Below are 22,579 nucleotides of genomic sequence, written 5' to 3' on the forward strand. Positions count from 1 at the left end.
AATTGGAAAAAAAAAGGAGATGAAAACGGTCATTATGAGTCTGCTTATTTTATACCTGTATTTGACAGCTAAATGGAGTTTCCCAAAGATATTTTCTCAAGAGTTGCAATAGGCTGAGATTTTTAAAATGCTTGGTATGAACACTGCAGTAGACTGATAGCCACAGAAAGGTTGAGTGGCCCTTTTGGGCTTGGTCCTGCTCAGTCTTCTTAGCACCTTATGCTGTATTTTTTTTAAAGAGAACTTCACCAGAAGAGTGGAAGCTGAGATATTTACATCTCTTCCAGCCGATCGGTTCAACCTGTTCCGAGGATTCAACATATAACCTGAAGTCCTTCCTAGCAACATTTCCTGGGACCATTTTAGTCTCTCTTACCCTTCCCAATTTTCTTCTTCCCTGTTTCTTCTATCCACTCTAATTTAATTGTCATCGTTTAACCACTGGTCTGGCGATAGCCTAATCAGTACATTGTAAGCCACTTTGAGCCTGCTCACATGTGGGGGAAAAAAGTGGGGTATAAATGTACAAATAAATAAATAAATAAATAAATAAATATTCTGGACAGTAAGTCACATCAGCTTTCAGCAGAATGCATTCAACCGTAACTTAAACTGGAAAGACCAGTTTGCTGTGAGGACTTTGTATTTTCTGGGCAGAGCCTTTTCTTTACACTCCTCCTGGGTGAATTGTTTTGGTGAAAGCAGAGCTCAAACATTGTAAAAAGGATTGTTCTGTAACTGTGAGCCTGTTTTTGACTGATGTTCAGTGCTCTTTGAAGCCGGATATTGTTTTCTTTGTAACCTGATTTATACTGATGCTGGGATATTTCATACCGTTATTGGGAGTGCAGGCACTGCAAGATGTGAATCTGTTATGAATGCCGAGATATAGGGTTACCATATTTGCCGTGACAAAAAAAGAGGACACAAAATAAAATGCAGCCCCACCCTACCCCACCCACACCACACCCCTGTGCCGCATAGTCACCTTGACTCCCCAAGAAAGCCGGATGCTGTAAGTGAAAATACTGGTAAAGTACCAGAAATGCATTTTCTTTGTACTCTGCTAAATACAACATGAAAAGATGTACAATTCCAAAAAAGCAAACATCCATGAGCATATGTCCCCCTTTCCTTTCCTTTCCTTTCCTTTCCTTTCCTTTCCTTTCCTTTCCCTCCCATCCATGAGCAGCATATCCCCCTCTCCTCACCTTTCCATCCCCTGCTATCCATATTCTGTATTCCCCCTTTCCCTGCCCCCATGTACATCCCCCTCCCCAATCTTTTTGCCAGCCTCCCTCTTCCCACCTTTTTGTAGCCCCCTTCCTCCCTTCACCCACACAGCTTCATCCACCTTCTCTCCCTCCCCTCATGTAACTTATTGTGCCCTGGTGGTCTAGTGGCCTCTTCGGGGCGGGAAAGAACCCCACTTTTTCCTGCCCGGCACTGCTGCTGACCCGCTCGCTGCCGGTGCTGCTTCAGAATGGCTGCCGAGACTTCAATCTGTGGCCTTGCAAGACTTCTGCGGAAGTCTCGGCAGCCATTTTGAAGTGGTGCCAGCTGCAAGCGGGTCAGCGGCAGCGCCAGGCAGGAAAGAATGGGGTTCTTTCCTGCCCCGAAGAAGCCACTAGACCACCAGGGCCCATTAAGGTGCGTGAGGGGAGGGCACCCTGAGGCCTGCTCGCCTGCCCAGAAACCAGGACAAATGGTCAGTCTGATAAAAACCTCCTGGACCCCGACAGTCACCTGAAAAAGAGGACGTCCAGGGGAATCCGGACGTATGGTAACCCTACCGAGATATTACAAATCTAGCAGATTACACCTCTATTGCAGCCCAGTCGGGTTTTCAGGATTTCCTCAGTGAATATGGATGAGATCTATTTCAATGCATTGCCTCCATTTCATGCAGATAGATCTCATGCATGTTCATTGGGGAAATCCTGAAAACTCGACTGGGTTGCAGCCCTTGAGGGCCGAGATTGCCCACCACTGTCATATGCGTGTAACTCTGCAGTCAGGCAAGCCATATGTTAAGCCTGCACAAAACAAGCTCATTTTCAAATACAGCCCGGATAACTCCCGCTGTCGACAGTGAACCTGGAAATTCAATACAGGGCATTGAATTTCTGTTTTTGGGGGGCCACTATGAACATAACTGATTAAGCCTCTATTCATTGGCTGACTGGCTAAATTATCCCATTTACTCCTTGTTCATTTGTCCTACCATATACTACTACTACTTAACATTTCTAGAGCGCTACTAGGGTTACGCAGCGCTGTACAATTTAACAAAGAGAGACAGTCCCTGCTCAAAGAGCTTACAATCTAATAGACAAGTGAACGGTCGGTCCGATAGGGGCAGTCAAATTGGGGCAGTCTGGATTCACTGAACGGTAAGGGTTAGGTGCCGAACGCAGCATTGAAGAGGTGGGCTTTAAGCAAAGACTTGAAGATGGGCAGGGAGGGGGCTTGGCGTAAGGGTTCAGGAAGGTTGTTCCAAGCATAGGGTGAGGCGAGGCAGAATGAGCGGAGCCTGGAGTTGGCAGTGGTGGAGAAGGGTACTGAGAGGAGGGATTTATCCTGTGAACGGAGGTTACGGGCGGGAACGTAAGGGGAGATGAGGATAGAAAGATAGTGAGGGGAAGCAGACTGAGTGCATTTGTAGGTAAGAAGGAGAAGCTTGAATTGAATGCGGTATCTGATCGGAAGCCAGTGAAGTGACCTGAGGAGAGGGGTGATATGAGTATATCGGTTCTGGCGGAATATGAGACGTGCAGCAGAGTTCTGAACAGATTGAAGGGGGGATAGATGGCTAAGTGGGAGGCCGGTGAGGAGTAAGTTGCAGTAGTCCAGGCGAGAGGTAATGAGAGCGTGGACGAGAGTTCGGGTGGTGTGTTCAGAGAGGAAAGGGCGAATTTTGCTGATGTTAAAGAGGAAGAAGTGACAGGTCTTGGCTATCTGCTGGATATGCGCAGAGAAGGAGAGAGAGGAGTCAAAGATGACTCCGAGGTTGCGGGCAGATGAGACGGGGAGGATGAGGGTGTTATCAACTGAGATAGAAAGTGGAGGAAGAGGAGAAGTGGGTTTTGGTGGAAAGACGATAAGCTCGGTCTTGGACATGTTCAGTTTCAGGTGGCGGTTGGACATCCAGGCAGCAATGTCGGATAAGCAGGCCTATACCTTTGCCTGGGTCTCCGCGGTGATGTCTGGTGTGGAGAGATACAGTTGGGTGTCATTAGCATAGAGATGATACTGGAAACCATATACCTCCTTTGTTGATTTTGATACCACAGATTGTATTCTCTTGTTACTATGTAAGCCGCATTGAGCCTACAATGAGCGGGAAAGCGCGGGGTACAAGTGTAATAAATAAATAAATTATAGTGGCCAAAGATAGACCTATTTATTCAGGTCTCTCTGGCCGCTAAACCTAGTTGCTTAGCCTTATATCATCACAGCGTAATGTTATTCCTATTACTACTACTACTACTAATCATTTCTATAACGCTAGTAAACATACATAACACTGTACACATTATATGCAGGTATTTTCTCTGTCCTTAGAGGGCTCACAATCTAAGTTTTTGTACCTGGGGCAATGGAGGGTTAAGTGACTTTGAGGGGCATTTTCGAAAGAAACGTCCAAGTTGCGATTTGGACGTCTTTGTAAAACGTTCAAATCCGGGGGGGGGGGGGGGGGGGGGGGAAACTGTATTTTCGAAACAAGATGGGTGGCCATCTTTTGTTTCGAAAATACCAAGGACGTCCTTGGATTTGGACGTCCCTAGAGATGGACGTCTTTGACGTTTGGCGATTTTCGAAACCAAAGACGTCCGTGTCAAAAACGTCCCAATGCAAGCCATTTGGACGTGGGAGGAGCCAGCATTTGTAGTGCACTGGTCCCCCTGACATGCCAGGACACCAATCGGGCACCCTAGGGGGCACTGCAGTGGATTTCATAAATTGCTCCCAGGTACATAGATCCCTTACCATGTGTGCTAAACCCCCTAAACCCACTACCCCCAACTGTACACCACTACCATAGCCCTTACGGGTGAAGGGGGGCACCTATATGTGGATACAGAGGGTTTGTGATAGATTTTGGAGGGTTCGCTATTTCCTCCACAAACGTAACAGGTAGGGGGGTATGGGCCTGGGTCCGCCTGTCTGAAGTGCACTGCACCCACTAAAACTGCTCCAGGGACCTGCATGCGCTGTCACGGACCTGAGTATGACATCTGAGGCTGGCACGTAATATTTTTAAAGATGTTTTTTGAGGGTGGGAAGGGGTTAGTGACCACAGGGGGAGTAACGGGAGGTCATCCCCGATTCCCTCCGGTGGTCATCTGGTCATTTCGGGCACCTTTTTGTGCCTTCGTAAAAAAACAAAACAAAAACATGTCCAGGTGAAAATGTCCAAGTGTTTGTCAGGGACATCCTTGCTTTTTTCGATTATGGGTCAAAGATTTCCAAGTGTTAGGCACGCCCAAATCCCGCCTTTGCTATGCCTCTGACACACCCCCTTGAAATTTGAACGTCCTTGCAACAGACTGCAGTTGGAGACATCCAAAATTGGGTTTCGATTATACCGATTTGGATGTCTCTGTGAGAAGGACGCCCATCTTCCGATTTATGTTGAAAGATGGACATCCTTCTCTTTTGAAAATGAGCCTGTTGGTCACAAGGAGCTGCAGTGGGAATCAAACCCAGGTTGCCAGGATCAAAGCCCACTGCACTAATCATTAGGCCACTCCTCCCTCCAAATGTTAACTCATCACACGGCTTTTCCTGTGATAGGGTAAAGAGTAAAAGGTCATGAATTTGATATACAGCCTTGAGTATGAAGGTTTGCACGTTATACAGTTTTGAGTTAATATTCAGTCTGTGGCAGTCCGTGTATTTTTTTATATTCCGGCTGCTGCAGGCTTCATATACCTGGATATCTGGCGCCAGGTCATACGCAGATAATGGCACTGAATATTTGGGTATAATACTACTACTACTACTTATCATTTCTAAAGCGCTACTAGACGTACGCAGCGCTGTACACTTGAACATGAAGAGACAGTCCCTGCTTGACAGACCTTACAATCTAATTAGGACAGGCAAACAGGACAAACAAGAGATAAGGGAATATTAAGGTGAGGATGATAAAATAAGGGTTCTGAACAAGTGAATAAGGGTTAGGAGTTAAAAGCAGCATCAAAAAGGTGGGCATTTATGTGAGAATCAGTGATATTCAGATCAGTACCAGGATAAAGCAGGGATAGCCTTTTTGCTGTCCTAACTTCATCCAGATAATCATCCAGGGGCCCTTTTACTAAGCCGTGTAAGCATCTACGCGTGCCCAATGCGTGCCAGAATGGAGTTACTTCCTGGCTACCGCATGGCTCTTACAGTAATTTCATTTTTGGTGCGCGTCCAATACTTGCATCTAAAAAATAATTTTCATTTTCTGGCTTCTGTATCAGACACGCGCCAAGCGGCATTTGATGTGCATAGGTCATTACTGCCCGATTTACTGCATGAGTCTTTAACGCTAGGTCAGTGACTGGCGGTACGGTTGTAGACCCAAAATGGACGCACGCGTGGCAATTTTGATTTTGCCGCATGTCCATTTTCATCAAAAATTTTTAAAAGACCTTTTTTAACAGGGCATGAAAAATGGATTGGCGCATGCCCAAAACTCATCCCTTCACTACCGCAAGCCATTGTTCAGTGCACCTTAGTAAAAGGACCCCCCAGTTAGCAGAGTGAATATTGGCAATAAATGGACAACTCCTGGCTCTACCCAGACTTTATTCCCAGACTGCCCTGGCCTGCCTGGATAGTACCAAGGTAGTCTGACAAGTTTTCAGTTGTATATTTCAGGTACATGCCACTGAAAATCCAGGTATGACCCAGTCAGCAGGACTTACCCTGGTAGGAGCTTCTTATCCACAGGGCCAGTGTTAAAGGGGTAGAAACAGGGCAGTTGCCCAAGCCTGCCTAAATCTAATCGAGATACAACCTGATGATGACCTTTGGGCCCCCTTCCAAATTTCTGCCCTCGGACCCAGCCTGTGTAAACACTGGGCCTGCCTGTCTGGGTAAGTCCTGCTGAATACCAGTCCCCGTATTTACTTTGGATTTTGGCTCAGGCCTTTTTCAGTTGTAGCTCAAGGTGAGTTTCATTTCCCTGAACCTGGAGGGCTTACAATCATAAGTTTGTATCTGAGGCACTGGAGGGTTAAGTGATTCACTCGAGGTCATTACAAAGAAATAATAAAATAGAGTATTTCCTACTATGTCTATATTTTTGTTATTTGTTCATTATATTTTTATTTCTTCTTATCTTTGTAACTACTTTATGATTTTAAAATGTTATGAATCACTTAAAAGTGAGATTTGACCCTGAGCTTCCTTCTCACCCTGCTACTCTAATTAATAGTCAAACACATCAACTTTCAAGAGCGGGAGCTTTGGTTTCAAACCCACTCAAACGCTCAGCACTCAGGCAATGAAAGGTAATTAGATCAATGACCTCAGCAGTGACTCTTTTCACATGAGCTACCAGTTCATGACTCGCCTACCTCCATCAGTCATAGGAAATCTTTTAATGCAGGCTCTATTTTATGTAATATATAAACACTTTACTCCTTCTCTCACATTTTTTTAATCACCAAGTTAAAACTATTTAGCTGCTATAAAAGCTAAGTAGCTGAATAGTTTTGACGTGGTGCTTAAAAAATATGAGAGCAGGAGTAAAGTGTTTATATGTTAAGGGGTCCTTTTACGATGCTGCGTCATCGGTGTGCGTTTTTGACGTGGGTCGAGACCCCCTTTTACCTAAGCGGGTAAAAGGCAAGTTTCCGTTTTCTTAAAGAAGTGGCCATGCGGCAAGTGAACCACTTGCCATGCGGCCATTTCAGGGGGAGCACTTATCACCACCCATTGAGGTGGCGGTAAGGGCTCCCACACTAACCCGGCACTAACCGGACAGCACACGGCACTGCCCGATTACCACCGGGTACACACGGCACTACAAACATTGAAATATTTTTCCAGTGCCGGAAATAGCTCGTCTTGGGGGAGGGAGCTAGTGCCGGGCTGCTGCGGTAGCCCCACAGTACTTCCCCTTTAGCGGAGCGGTAAGCCCGCATTGGGTTTACTGCCGCTTCGTAAAAGGGCCCCTAAATAAAATAGAGCCTGCATTAAAAGATTTCCTGTGACCGATGGAGAGGTAGGCAAGTCATGAGCTGGTAGCTTATGTGAAAGAGTCGCCACCGAGATCATTGATCTAAATAACTCTAATGAATAGGCCACTCCTCTACTTTCCTCGCTTCTGTTGACTTCCTCAGGGAACCATAGGCCATGTTTCTCAGCCAGAGGACTGTCGCTGCAATGAATAGCCGAGATAGGGGAAGGGAGAAAAGTGGGGGAAAAGATCAGGTCACTCTTTGAAGATTTTTAGGGCCAGACCTAGTAAATAGCACTTAAAAATCGGCGCTGAGCTATTCTATAAAGGGAGCTCCAGGTTGAGTGTCCTCAATAGAATAGTGCGTAGCGCCGATTCCCACCCCCACATTTGGGCATTAGCATTTACGCCAGCTGAAACCCAATATAAATACCGACACCCAACTCATGGCATTTGAACGTGTAAATGGCACTGTTTTATAACACTGCGCCCAACTTTTTGGAGCACCCCTGACCTGCCCATGCCCCTCCCATTTCCACACCCCCTTTTGGGTTGTACACTATGGGATTTAGGCACCCCAAGTTATAGAATAGTGCGCTGGCAGATGCGCATGCAAATCCTAATTAATGCCAATTAACGTCAGTAATTGTTAGCATCCAATTATTGATTGTGATTGGCTCATTAATTAACCATAATGGACATATCCCAACTCTTCCTCTCCCCTCCCCCCCCAAGTTCTCCCCAACTATCTCTTTCACACATGTACCTCATTCTACTATAATATCACCTTCATATATTGTTCACACCTTGTATTTGCTCACACCGGAATCGGTTAATACCGTTTATGGTACTATGTAAGCCACATTGAGCCAGCAAAGAGGTGGGAAAATGTGGGATACAAATGCAACAAATAAATAAATTAAGTTCCGCATGCATCTCAGCACCCAATTTTTGGCGATCTGGGATATAGTGTCATAGCTCATGTTTTGACTGGTTCTAATTGACTTGGAAGCCTAAAGCAGTGTTTCCCAAGTCCAGTCCTGGAGTACCGCTTGCCAGTCAGGTTTTCAGGATATCCACAATGAATATGCATGAATTTGATTTGCATGTACTGCTTCCATTATATGCAAATCTCTTTCATGCATATTCATTGTGGATATCCTGAAACCCTGACTGCCAAGGAGTACTCCAGGACCAGACTTGGGAAACACTGGCCTAAAGGAACCAAGGCCTGGCTAAAAGTATGGACTGACTTCTCCTGTGTGCATGTTCTACCCTGATTCAGGAGAGGTGTTCCCAGGGACAAGGAGAGGTGACAGCAAGAAAACAACATAGGTCAATAAGATGTTCAAATCTACAAGGAATGTTTCCCATTGAGTTTTCGCCCACATAAAAAACTCCACAGCTGCTTTGTGCCTGTGGTCAATTTTCATAGGGGAACTACTATCTATTTTCCTTTTGAAAATTATCCACAAAGCCCCCAGCTACAAAGCATATCTTATTCGATTTTGCTCACACCTTTTTTTCTGTAGTAGCTCAAGGTGAGTTACATTCAGGTACGCTGGATATTTCTCTGTCCCAGGAGGGCTCACAATCTAAGTTTGTACCTGAGGCAATGGAGAGTTAAGTGACCTTGACCAAGATCACAAGGAGCAGCAGTGGGATTTGAACTGGCCACCTCTGGATTACAAGACCAGTGCTCTAACCACTAGGCCACTCCTCCACTAGCAATACTCTATGTAGAATCTCAAATAGTAGCAACAGAATCTCAAATAGTACCACCATTCCATGTAGAATCTCAAATAGTAGCAACATTCCATGTATAATCTCAAATATTTATTTAGATTTTGCTCACACCTTTTTCAGTAGTAGCTCATGGTGAGTTACATTCAGGTACACTGGATATTTCTCTGTACCAGGAGGGCTTACAATCTATGATTGTACCTGAGGCAATGGAGGGTTAAGTGACTTGCCCAAGCTCACAAGGAGCAGCAGGATTTGACCCAGCCACCTCTGGATTGCAAGACCAGTGCTCTAACCACTAGGCCACTCCTCCACTCCAATCTTTATATCATATCTTGATTTGCAGCTAAGCATGCTTTGGGAACCCCACCATCTCAGGTATTTGGGGGGTCCTGGGTGGGGCTAGAAAGTTGGGGAAGGCTTGGCAAAATTTTGTCACCCCCCCCCCCCCCCACACACACACCTTGGGCTCAGACCCCCCCCCCCCCATCCCCATATTGAGCATACACAACTGATCACAATCACACACTTCCTTGACATAGATCAAAGGTGTATAATTTAGGTCCTCAAGGCCCACTAACTGATTGGATTTTCATGATATTCAAAATCAGCCTCATTTTAGACATGTCGGAAGTTGGAACTGAGTCTTGCAGGACAGGGAGTCTCAAGTTTCACCAGTATTTTAGAACAGAATCTGCTGATGTAGAGCCTGTTGTAAAATATAAGAGAAACGGATATTTATGTGTTGGTGTGTGTAGCATAAACATCCTTTTCAGAAAAATAACCATAAAATATCGACAGGTTCAAAGCCAGCACATAACTGGTTATCTTTGCAACTTTCGAAAAATAACCCCCAGTCCCTCAAGCGGAATGCTGCTTAATAGTAGCTATTTATCAAATCTTTAAAGTTCTTGGCAGCAGGTGTAACTCCCAATGTTGATCTTTTTGGACATAGACATTTAAGCCTCTTCTGAATTTGGGAATAAACATCAATGAACCTGCCATATCCACCCAAGATATACCCAGATCACACCTCCCCCCCTTGCCATTTGCATGCACTTGTATATCCCAGCTTTGCATAATGGGGACTTTGACATTTATGCAAGATAAACATTTAAGTGCCGGTTTACGCATATATCAGACATGAATGGACCTTGTAAATTGAGGGCCAATATGAAAATTAGTAGCATTATTAGGTGAAATGTATGCAGGCATCTCAGGAATACTCAATCCGCCCAATATTTAAAACCATTTAACCGGTTGGTTATCTCCTGCTGAATATTGCCAGCTAGTGCTTAACAGGTAACTGGTTATATTGTGCAATACGGTCTGTGCCCTGAAGAGCACAGGTACAAATCAAAGTAGGGTATACACAAAAAGTAGCACATATGAATTATCTTGTTGGGCAGACTGGATGGACCGTGCAGGTCTTTTTCTGCCGTCATCTACTATGTTACTATAACCGGCTATCCGCTAATATTCAGCGCATCGCCGGCTAAATTTGGCCGCTGAAATAGCAGGCCAGTCTTTGGCCATTTTCAACTTAACCAGCCAGCGCTGAATATCGGCTTGGCTGGTTAAGTTGAAACCAGCCAAAAAACAGCCGAATATTCAATGCCATTCACCGGAAATGGCCTGGCATTGAATATCCAGGCTCAGCACTAACCATGGGAGCCAGCCCAGCTAACTCCTGCGGTCTGAATATCAGGCCTGTTGCAGATAACTAATGTGATGGAGAAGTGGAGGCTGTGTGAAGGAGTGGCCTAGTGGTTAGAGCACTGGTCTTGCAATCCAAAGGTGGCCGGTTCAAATCCTGCTGCTGCTCCTTGTGACCTTGGGCAAGTCACTTAACCCTCCATTGTCTCAGGTACAAACTTAGATTGTGAGCCTTCCTGGGACAGAGAAATATCCAGTGTACCTGAATGTAACTCACCTTGAGCTAGTACTGGAAAAGGTGTGAGCAAAATAATAAATATGTATTTAGCCTTCAAGCTCTGAAGAAGTATACTTTTGTTCTTGACTATGTAAAAGATAGAAAATGCTTTTAACAAGCCATCTTTATGTTTATTGTCAGAGACGACAAGATGTATGTGTGGTGGGAGGCGGGGCTAGTGCTGGGCAGACTTCTACGGTCTATGACCTGAAAACGGCAGATACAAATCAAGGTCACAAAAAGTAGCCCATATGAGTTTATCTTGTTGGGCAGACTGGATGGACCGTGCAGGTCTTTCTCTGCCGTCATCTACTGTGTAATAGTAGGTTCAGTGGAGCTCCGCCAAGGCAGAGGAACACTGAATTCCCATGAAGAAATGACAGAAATACAAGAGTAATAAGAAATAGACTTCATTCGGTGGTAAAACAGTTTATTAATGAAGACTCGACACAGAACCCTGTTTCAGCTGTGGGCCTGCTTCAGGAGTCTTTATATAAAATATGTAAAAACATCAAATGGTCAATAACCGTTAGTTCAGGAAGATGGAGAGAAAAAATGGTCTTTTTAAATGGTCTTCATGTAAAAATCCATAGGAGCAGCAATAGCTTATTTTACTCGGAACCTACGGATTTTTACATGAAGGTCGTTTGAAAGACTCCTGAGCAGGCCCACGGCCTAAACATGGTACTGTGTCGAGTCTTCTGTTTTACCACTGATTGAAGTCTACACCTTTTTTTCTGGTCAGCCTGGTCTATTTTCCACTCCTCTTGTATTTCTGGATAACGATAGTATACACAGATGGGGTAATTTTGTAAGGATTGTTATTTTTAGGCACCTCCCTGGGGTGCAGTAATACATATATGTGGTAACATTCACGTATAATTGACCTCTTGTAAAACTGCGAGCAGCGTAAAAGTATTTGCATTGCTTAATACTGTATATTTTGATGGTGAATCTTCTTTTCTTTGTAAAATAGGCTTCATGTAGGTGCCTTAAATGCTGCTTTTAGTAGATGCTCTGTTCTCGAATTACACTGAGAATGTTTGTGTGGATGAAAGATTAACAACCTTTGCTATAACACATTCAGCCTTTCTGCCACTTCACGCTTTATTTTGCACCATCTAGTTCCTGTGCTGGTGGAGGCAGGGTGCATTTGCCTTTTTATAACTGTATTAAAGGCATATGACCTGAAGCAGGAGACCTGTGATGGGACACAATTTTCCTCTGTGGAAAAAAAAGGTTTTCCAAGGAGAAGGCGTTTGAGACGCTCTCAGGGTACCCCTTTCTCTTCCAAAAGAAATGCGAACCTTTTGGCAGTAGGGTTGCACTGTCAACATACAGCTAATCACAGCAAGTTACCAAAATTAAAACCGCTGATGTTTGACCCTAAATACAGCCGTGAACTGGTCAGCAGACATTTCAATTTCATTCCAGTTGGTCTCAGGCATGATAAACATGTCTGGAAGGGATTCTGCTAATTAGCTTATTTGAGATGGGTATTATTGAACTCTACTGGGGAAGGAATTTTGAACCTTACCCCCTTGTCTTTCTTCCCCAGACTGCAGGCTGCTGTGGGATTATGTCTATCAGCTGCTCTCTGACAGCCGGTACGAAACTTTTATCCGATGGGAGGACAAAGAATCCAAAGTCTTTCGAATTGTAGACCCAAATGGGCTGGCACGACTCTGGGGTAACCACAAGGTAATGTAAAACGGTGATCTCTCTCTGAAACAGGATGCTGGGCTCTGTGGAGCATTGTCCAACTCACCCCGGCACTTCAGTGGGAGTTACTGTACAGTAACTAGAATCATGTTTGTAAAAATTAGCATCACCTATTCGTACACTACACAGAAGAAACTTTCCTGGACTCGCAACATAAATATGGCAGGCACTTTTCCCTCGCTCTGCTAGTGGAGGGTGCTATTTCACCATTACATTTTTAGTAGCAAAGGACAGGCAAGTTCTGCAGAACTCTAGGGAACCTGCATGTCTCTAGTGATTGAAAACACAATATAGAAGCACCACCCCCTACTGGAAGCAATGGTCCATCTAGCCCAGTATCCTTCTTCTAGCAGTGGCCAATCCAGGTCACAAGTACCTGACAGAATCCCAAAGAGTAGCAACGTTCTATGCCACCAATCCCAGGGCAAGCAGTGGCTTCCCCATGTCCATCTCAATGACAGATTTTCTCCAGGAACTTGTCCAACCTTTTTTAAACTCAGGTACACTAACCTCTGTTACCACATCCGGCAACAAGCTCCAGAGCTTTCCTCCTGTTTGTTTTAAAAATATTTTCATGTAGTTTAATTGAGTGTCCTCTGATCTTTGTACTTTTTCAAAGAGTGAAAAAATACATTCATTTCTACCTGTGCTACATCACTCAGGATTTTGTAGACCTCAGTCATCTCCCCCCTTAGCCATCTCTTTTCCAAGCTAAAGAACCCTAATCTATCTATTTAGTCTTTCCTAATATTGGAGGAGTTCCATCCCCTTTATTATTTTGATTGCTCTTCTTTGAACCTTTTTTAATTCCACTATAGCCTTTTTGAGATACGGCAACCAAAACTGAATGCAGTACTCAAGATGAGGTTGCACCACAGAGCGATACAGAGACATTATAATATTCTTGGTCTTATTTTGCATCCCTTTCCTATTAATTCTTCGCAACCTGTTTACTTCGTTGGCCGCCGCCACACACTGGGCAGAAGATTTCAGTCTGTTGTCTACAATGACACCTAGATCTTTTTCTAGAGTGCTTACTCCTAAGGTGGATCCTAGCATCGTGTAATTATGATTTGGATTATTCTTCCCAAAGTGCACCACTTTGCTTTGTCCACATTAAATTTCATCTGCCATTTGGATGCCCAGTCTTCCAGTTTCGTAAGGTCTTCCTTCAATTTTTCTCAATCCACATGTGTTTTGACTATTTGAACAGTTTTGTGACATCTGCAAATTTAGGGCTCTGTTTACTAAGGTGCATTAGTGTTTTTAGCGTGCCTACAGGTAGTACGCGCGCTAACCATGTAGGCGCCTATAGGGATATTGTGGGCACATACATGGTTGACGCGCGTTAAAAACATTAACGTGCCTATAATGCTGCTTAGTAAACAGGGCCCTTAATCACCTCACTTGTCATTCCGATTTCCAAATCATTTATAAATATGTTAAATAACATCACTGTTCATCCTCCTTCGTTGAGAAAAATGGCCCATTTAACCCTTCCCTCTGTTTTCTGTCCAATATCCAATTCCTAATCCAGAAGGACATTGCCTCCTATCCCATGACTTTTATTCTGTACAAATTTGTGAGCCCTCCTGGAACATAGAAACTCCTACTGCACCTGAATTTATTTGACACCTGCAAGCGTGATGGCGATTATAGTGGAGTAGCTTTAGGTACAGTAGGTTTTTATAAGTTCCTGCAGGGCTCATAAAAATATGTAAAGGAATTAAGGTAGAATTTGTACCTGGGTCCTGTTGTTTAAAGTCCACTTCACTGACCACTAGGCCGCCCCTCTGCTCTAAGGGGGACATCTGTGTGGCCATTTTTGTACAATGGATGCCAGACAAAGGTTTATGTGCCTGCTCTTTTGGGGTTTATATTTTGGATGTTTCATTTTGGACTTTTTCAGCACAAGAACATCCTCTTCATGTATTTTTGAACAGGAAATGTTGATGTCTTTCCTGCTCAAAAATGGCTGTTTTTTTTATTTTTGTTACATTTGTACCCCGTGCTTTCCCACTCATGGCAGGCTCAATGTGGCTGACATATTGTATACAGGTACTTATTTGTACCTGGGGCAATGAAGGATTAAGTGACTTGCCCAGAGTCACAAGGAGCTGCCTGTGCCTGAAGTGGGAATTGAACTCAGTTCCTCAGTACCAAAGTCCACCACCCGAACCACTAGGCCACTCCTACAATTCTACTACTACTACATATCATTTCTATAGCGCTACCAGTCGTACGCAGCGCTTCACAATTGAACATGAAGAAAAGACAGTCCCTGCTCCAAAGAGCTTACAATCTAAATCAAGACAGACAGACAGGACCAATAAGGGATAAGGGTAGGACAGACAGGACACATAAGGATAAGGGACTATTGAAGAGAGGAAGACAAGATAAAGGTTACAAACAAGTGGCAAGTTAGGAGTCAAAAGCAGCATCAAACAGATAGGCCTTTAGCCTGGATTTGAAGGCGGCCAGGGATGGAGCTTGACGTAACGGCTCAGGAAGTCTATTCCAGGCATAATTCTGATGGATGTTCTTTCAAAAAATGCCCCTCCATTTACCTTTATAAGGTAGGCGCCCAGAACCAGTCTCAGTAGCACACAAAGGCTCATGCTTAAATTTACACATGCTACAAAAAGGATTAAAATGTGTGTACACCTTACACGTACAGCACTGCAGGGGCTCCACCTCTTTTCCACCCAGAATAGGCCACAGGAATGTCTACATGCAGATCACTTAGAAGTAAGTGCACTCTCTCCGTGTATGTGATAGTGTGGTTTTATTTAAAAAAAAAAAACAACCAAACCCTATACATTTAAATTAATATTTACATGCTGAATAAACTTTATAAATTTAGCTGTAGGTGTAACATGGCATTTTTGAAATATATATAGCATTTTACCTTCTTTGGCTACCCACACAAACCAGCAGCTGCTAGGTATGCCCCTAATTTGTGCTTGCTTTCAAGAACAAACTCATCTCACCTGTGGACTTTGTAAACACATGGGCTGTTCGAAAATTGCTCCTATTAGCTATAGAAGATCAAAGTTCAGTCAGAACATGATGCCATTTGCCCTTGGTTTTAAGATTCTCAGAATGGAAGAGTAGCCTAATGGTTATTGCAGCAGCCTGGCAATAGCGTAGCCAGATACAGTATTCTGGGTGGGCCTGTACCCAAACTGGGTGGGCATACAATCCCCCCCTCTGCGTGTGCTTTCTGCCCCTGCCCTGCACCACTGACACAAAGAATAAAATAAATACCTGAGGTGACGGGGGATCCCCAAGCCCCGGCGGCCAGAACAAGTGATTGTCCTGCTACAGCCAGCATCACTTTCCACCCATTGCCACCCTGCTGACCTCTCCCCTCCTGCACATGCTCGGTTTTCAGGCATGCGCAGGGTGGGGGTTGGTACTACAGCAATGTGTGGAAAACACCGCCAGCCGAAGCAGGTAGGAAAATCACTTGTTCTGGCTGCCGAAGGACATCTTCAGCTGGTGGGGCTTGGGGATCCCCGCCAGCCATAAGAATTTTTGGATGGGCCTGAGCCAAGACTGGGAACCTCCCGAGCCCACCTGTGGCTACGCTCCTGCAGCCTGGGAACCTAGAGAACTGGACAACATTCAAATTCAGATTTAGACATCATACTGAATATGCTCCTCCATCTCTGTCAGAGGGCCTATTTTATTCACATGCACCTTGAGGTAGATACTACATGTTTTTAGTAAATGACTCACTAAGGGGCGTTAAGCCCCACTGCGCACTTATTGCATGAAAAACAGGGTTCCGCATTTTGCATGTTATCGTGTTAGCTGTTTTTTAAAAAATATTTTTAGAGGGGGTGTGCCATAGGGCGAGAATAATCGTGGAAGTGTTAACTAGCTAGCGCATTAGCTCATGGGAGCATTTAGCTCCTCCTAAGTTGGAGGCGGTAAGTGCTCCCATGTTAATTTTTTGCAAGTCACATGTGCTAATGGAAGAATTAGCATAGAACCTGCAAAATTGTTAAAAAAAACCCTAAATACTGCTGCACTGAATCTGGGCTTAGTGTGCAGGAAAGTACCTCATTAATACGACCTAAGCTCAGATTCTAACGCCCTTTAGTAAAAAAAAAGCCCCTAAAACTGGTACTCACTCTCTGATACCTTCCTACTGTGAACACTAGCAGCTGTGGGCCTACTATTTAAAAAACATTTAGGGTCCTAAGCTAGGTGGCTAAATTTGTCCTGTATTTTCATCCCCATTTAGAAACCTAAGTTTTCAACAGATAGGTCAGCTTAATTTCAGAGATTAAAAGTTGGGCTTTTAAATTTAGGCCTGCCATTCATTTGCCTAGATTTAGAAGTGCAATTTAAATGCATAGTGTTGAACAGCAATATTAACTTTTTCCCCCATGCTAAAATCAACCTCCCACTTTTTAGGATCCTAAATTTAGGTACTTAGGGGGTCTTTTACTAAAGCTTAGCTGGAGTTATCTGCAGCAGGGCCCATTTTATTCGTATGGGCCCTGCTGCGGATAACTCCAGCTAAGCTTTAGTAAAAGACCCCCTTAGTGAAACTAGGGGCATAAATTTAGGATATCAGTTCTAGTAAATTTTGAAAGAAGCTAATTTAGGAGCCTAATGCTTAAAGTTAGGATCTTAAACCCTTTAAAAATCAACCCCAGTGTATCCAGCGAGTATGTGTATTCATTAATATAGTAGAGTGATATATGAAACCATAAAATGATTCTAGTTAGCTTTAGTCTCTTTAAAAGTCTTTATTCTTAATGACATAAAAATCTGTGTCTCTTCTTTTTGAATAAACAGAACAGAACAAACATGACCTATGAGAAAATGTCAAGAGCATTACGCCATTACTATAAACTGAACATCATCCGGAAGGAGCCAGGACAAAGGCTTTTGTTCAGGTAGTCTCCTCTTTCTCCTTAAGTGCCTCTTCTTCTTTTTTTTTTAATATTATTTTTTCTTCCTGTTGTTTAGGGGAGGAGAGGGGAGAGGAAGTTGCCTGCTATTATTTACATTTTAGTGTCTGTTATCCAACATAGATGGTAGGATCCTTCTCGGGATGTTTCTGAAACTCCAGTAAAATTTCTGAGGAGGGCACTTTGGACTATCTCTTGTTGACCTTAGCATTGTTCTCTGATGCAGGAAAATCCATGCTAATGAGTCCTATGTGAAAGATGCCACAGAGTTCATTAGTTTTGGGAAGACAGAGCTAGGATTGGAACATGGCCAAAGGCATCTTCCATAGAGTGTCTCTAACTAAATAGAAACAGCAAGAGATTAGCTGGTGGTCTCGGGCCATTGTTCATTCATCATCATGGGGGTAGACGAGGGGTTGAAAGCAGATGTTATATCAAAACCTTGTAGCAGAGTGTGTGGCTCAGTTCACCTAGATTTTGGACTCTGGATGGCTAATAGGTTAGGATTTTGCCAAATAAATGCTATTGAAGGGGATACTTGAGATATATTCATGGTGTCTAAAATATTTGGCACATCTGCAAAAGAGATATTCAGAGCAGCACAGAAGGTAGTCACCATTGATGATCCCTTCAGCCACATTCTTGCAAAGTGTTTGTTCATCTCTGGAGCCCTTAGATCCGAAAATAGGACAGGGACCTAACCAAAAACCTCTGTTGTGGTCATTTAACCCCAATGTAGTCTCTGAGAGTGATTCTGTCACTTTTGAAATGCTCTGGAAAGAGAGACAGGAAATAATTTTGTGTATATAATCCATAGTACTCCACTCTGTCAGATTCCATCAGGTAGAAACTTGATAAAACGTTTCTTTAAAAAAAATGTAATAAAATTAGTTGCACTTCGTTATAGCAAAAGACTCTCAAAGAGACTGTGCTGCTTTCACTGTAGCAGTTCAAAGTACATGCCTTTTTTTTTTCAAAGCACTTGACTATATCCTACATCTTACCACTGGCATAGCTACAGGTGGGCCTGGGTAGCTCAGGCCCACCAAAATAATTCAGTAGCAGCAACCTTGCTCACCTCTCTCCTGCCCCTGTATCCAGCATGCCCCTCCTGTTGCCTGGCAACTTCCCCCCCCCCCCAAGCCCATCCTCTCTGATATACCTCAGCATTTTTGCCGGTGCATTAGCAATGCACCTTCACTGCCTGAGTCGGCCCCGCAGGCTAATGCTGGATCTGGGGTCGATGGAGAGGGAGAGAGATGCAGGATAAAGGGTAAGATAGTGGGAGGGAGTTTTGGAAGGCCCACTCATCCTAACTGTGGACCCACCCCAAAGTGATGGGTCGGGCTACACCACTGCTCTTACACAAGTCATCCAAATTATGTGACTTGTCACACTTACCTCTCTTTTTTTTGCTGTAGCTCAGCATCACATGTTGAGTGGAGGAGTGGCCTAGTGGTTAGGGTGGTGGACTTTGGTCCTGGGGAACTGAGGAACTGCGTTTGATTCCCGCCACAGGCAGCTCCTTGTGACTCTGGGTAAGTCAACCCTCCATTGCCCGCTGCATAGAGCCTGCCATGAGTGGGAAAGCGTGGGGTACAAATGTAACAAAATAAATATACACTAGCAGTGTCTCAACTCCACTATACACATTTATTTATTTAGCTCATGCCATTTTCAGTTTTAGCTTAAGATGAGATACATTCAGATACACTAGGTATTTCCCTGTTCCCATGGGGCTTACAGTCTAAGTTTGTACCTGAGGTAATGGAGGGTTAAGTGGCTTGCTGAAGATACAGAGAGTGGCAGCGGGATTTGAATCCTGGCATACAAACGTACTTGTTCAGAGAAATCATTTTCAAGCTGTCTGGTACGTGTTACTCAGTCAAGAAGAGGCATAACCTAGGCGTGTCCTGGGGGACCCAGTAGGAACAGCCTGGGAGCAACATAAGCTTTTGGCCATTCTTGCCTATCAAACAGTGAGCAACAGCACATAATGCCTGCTTTTCAGAATCAGTTGTGCCTACAAGGACAGTTAAACAGAGCTATTTAGAAGCAATACATCTGTTGTAGGTCACTGGCCACAGGTGATAACATTTCTGGGATAAATATTCATCCTCTGAAACTGTATTGAAAATATGTTACGGCATTCTTCCTACTCACTGACAGAAGAACACATTAAAGCACTCACAACCAAAAGTGGAGAAAAAAGCCTCAGTAAAGCCACTCAGCCGACCGCAGTTCTAAGGTAAGGCATGGGCCTGGCTAACCGTCATATGGCGGAAAAAAAAACTCCACTTAGGACAAAGTGCTCAAAATAGTCTCTCAAAAATACTGTCGGTGCAGCAAGCATGAGTACATTTCACAGGAAATCCAAAAGAAATACAGTTCTTGTCCAATTTCATATAATCGTAATCCACTTATCTTTACTATAGAAAAACACTTCCATCAACATATCTGGACCTCAGAAGTCTCCATAATTCTCCAAAGTACCCAACAGGGAGTCCCTGTTTCGCAAAAGCTGCATCAGGGGTGGTAATCCTGTGTCGTGTCCACTGCTTCCAAATACCAGGTGGATAACAGAAAAAAAGACGCCAACTCTCGATGCACTGCCCACATTGTTTTTATAATGAATACGGCACACAAAAAATGTCCTAAATGACCAGATGACCACTGGAGGGAATCAGGGATTGACCTTACATTACTCATCCAGTGGTCCCTGACCCCCCCTCGCACCCTCCAAAAATATGATTAAAAACATTACTTACCAGTCTCTATGCCAGCCTCAGCTGTTATACTCAAGTCCATTAGAGCAGCATGTAGGTCCCTGGAGTAGTCTAGTGGTGGGTGAAGTGCACTGTAGACAGATAGACCCAGGCCCATACCTCCTCCTACCTGTTACACTTGTGATGCAAACTGTGATCCCTCCAAAACTCACTGGAAACCCACTATACCCACACGTAGGTGCCCCCTTCACCCATAAGGGCTATTGTAGTGGTGTACAGTTGGGGGTAGTGAGTTTTGGGGTGCTCAGCAGACAAGATAAGGGAGCAATGGTGAGATGCATACCTGGGAGAATTTATTTGAAGTCCACTGCAGTGCCCCCTAGGGTGCCCCATTGCTTTCCTAGGATGACTAGGGGACCAGTCCAGTAAAATTGCTGACCCTCCTACATCCCAATAGCTTGATTTTCTACATTTTTCATCTGGACTTTTTGGGGGGGGGTTTTTAACGTTCCAAAATTCAAAACGTACAAAGCACAAAACTTTGTTCAAAATGGTATTTTTGAAAAAAAAAAAAAAAGGTAGCCATTTTTCTTTTTTTTTAAATGACCTTCTTTTCTATTTGGATTTTGGATGTGTTGTATAAAACTTCCAAAGTCAGACGACGACGTCATATCGAAAATGTCCTTCCACATCAACAGTTAAGCAAACGACTTCGCACCACAGGCATCAATGATGTCCAGAAGGACACCCACACTTGCTGAAAACTCCTGCCATATATAGTGTCCATATCCTTAATAGCACAGTGCTCCAGCGCTGCTTGCTAGTTCCTTGTGCTTATTTTTAAGAATTTCATCTTGAGCTGTTTCCTAAATGCAGGTTAAAAACAACATTTATGTCAGTACTAGGTTCTCCCCAGCCCTTTAACCTGTATTTCAGGTTAAAATAAATACACAAAGCATACGTTGTTAGGTAACTGTGTACAGATGTTGGAAACTTCAGTAATGGTGGCATGGTAACCAAAAAGATGTTCCTTTTGTTCACAGGTTCATGAAAACCCCTGACGAGATCATGAGTGGCCGGACAGATCGCCTCGAACACCTTGAATCCCAGGAGCTGGATGAACAGCTGTACCAAGAAGACGAATGTTGAGTGTCTGTCTTCACCTCAGCACTGCTCTGTGGGACGTCATGGGTCTTGGTGCCAGCGGATGGACAAATGTGTGATGACACGGGAGAAGCAAAGCAAGGAGCTGGGGCTTCCCTACAGGCCTTGCAAGACCTGAAGCACCTTAAAAACTGTCTGAAGCAAGGCTGGCTGGTGGATCCTGCCCAACTCGGACTTTTGCAGCACTATGTCGGATCCTCATGTGGGATCGTTCTTTCCACGTGTACCTTAATTTTTATATCTAAAAATTGTTTGATTTTCCTATTCCATATACCAGATGCCCGATTTTTTTTTTGTTAATTTTTGAAGGTCTTTCCTATAGAAACATTTCATGCTTCAAATACCTAGAATAAGACCAGGCTGCTGGTATCACCAACATGATTTTGGAAGTAAGATTCAAAGCATGGGAAAGCAATATAGTATTCATATGAAATTCTGTCCAGTAAACTTCAGGGCTTGAAACTAAAGGAGTTACTGCCTGTGTGTGAAGTCTGTGTAATGTACGCTCAAAGCAGGGACACAAGTAAAAAAAAACTCATCAGTGTGGCATCTGTTAGTGTACCTTGTCCGTAAGAATGGATATGTGGAGCAGAGCCTACAGATTTCAGGACAGAAACTCCAATCTCCGTGGCGTAGTCTTCCCATCAACCCATCGTAAGAAGTGAAGCAGAATCTTTTGTCATGTGAAGCGTATGGATTTCTAGAAATGTTCCCATCTCTTCATTGCAGAGTTGGCCTAAGGAACAGTCGCAGACACCCAAGAATTTTTCTGCCACTGATGAAAACAAGAAGAAAGTGATTTACACACAAGCAGTTAAAAAATAAACACAAGACCAACAGGATTCTGCCTCTTTGTCTTAATTGTAGTTTTCTGTAGCGCAAGGAGTGATTCCAAGCTCTGACACTATCTCCATCTTATTTCACGTTTTTGTTTTTTGGGGGTTTTTTTCTCTCGTTTCCTCTCTTGATTATTTCTTTATTCATTGTCAGTGATCAGAGGGTCAGAACTATTCCAGCTCCCACCACTGGCTAAGGAAGTAGCGGCCCTTCACGGATTTCTGCCTCGGCTTTTCTCTCACTAGAAATTTGGCAAGACCTTAGATTGTTTCTGTTGATCATTTTGTGAAATTTTATTTTACCACTGGTCTGGAGCCACATGGGTATTATTAGATTTAGCAAAGTCTTC

The 22,579-nt window shown here is 43.9% G+C and overlaps 1 protein-coding gene across 2 annotated transcripts in view; it reads left to right on the forward strand.

Moving 5' to 3' along the window:
• Positions 1–22,235, forward strand: part of ETV6 (ETS variant transcription factor 6) — a 252,415-nt gene extending 230,180 nt beyond the window's left edge. For both annotated transcript variants that reach the window (XM_030214955.1, XM_030214957.1), the window contains 3 exons: positions 12,412–12,554; positions 17,388–17,488; positions 21,273–22,235. In XM_030214955.1, the coding sequence (XP_030070815.1) occupies positions 12,412–12,554; positions 17,388–17,488; positions 21,273–21,378 (350 nt within the window). In that variant the 3' untranslated portion in view covers positions 21,379–22,235. The remainder of the gene's footprint in view (positions 1–12,411; positions 12,555–17,387; positions 17,489–21,272) is intronic.
• The last annotated feature ends 344 nt before the right edge of the window (positions 22,236–22,579 follow it).

This window comes from Microcaecilia unicolor, chromosome 9 (assembly GCF_901765095.1).
Source record: "Microcaecilia unicolor chromosome 9, aMicUni1.1, whole genome shotgun sequence".
Taxonomy (NCBI): Eukaryota; Metazoa; Chordata; class Amphibia; order Gymnophiona; family Siphonopidae; genus Microcaecilia; species Microcaecilia unicolor.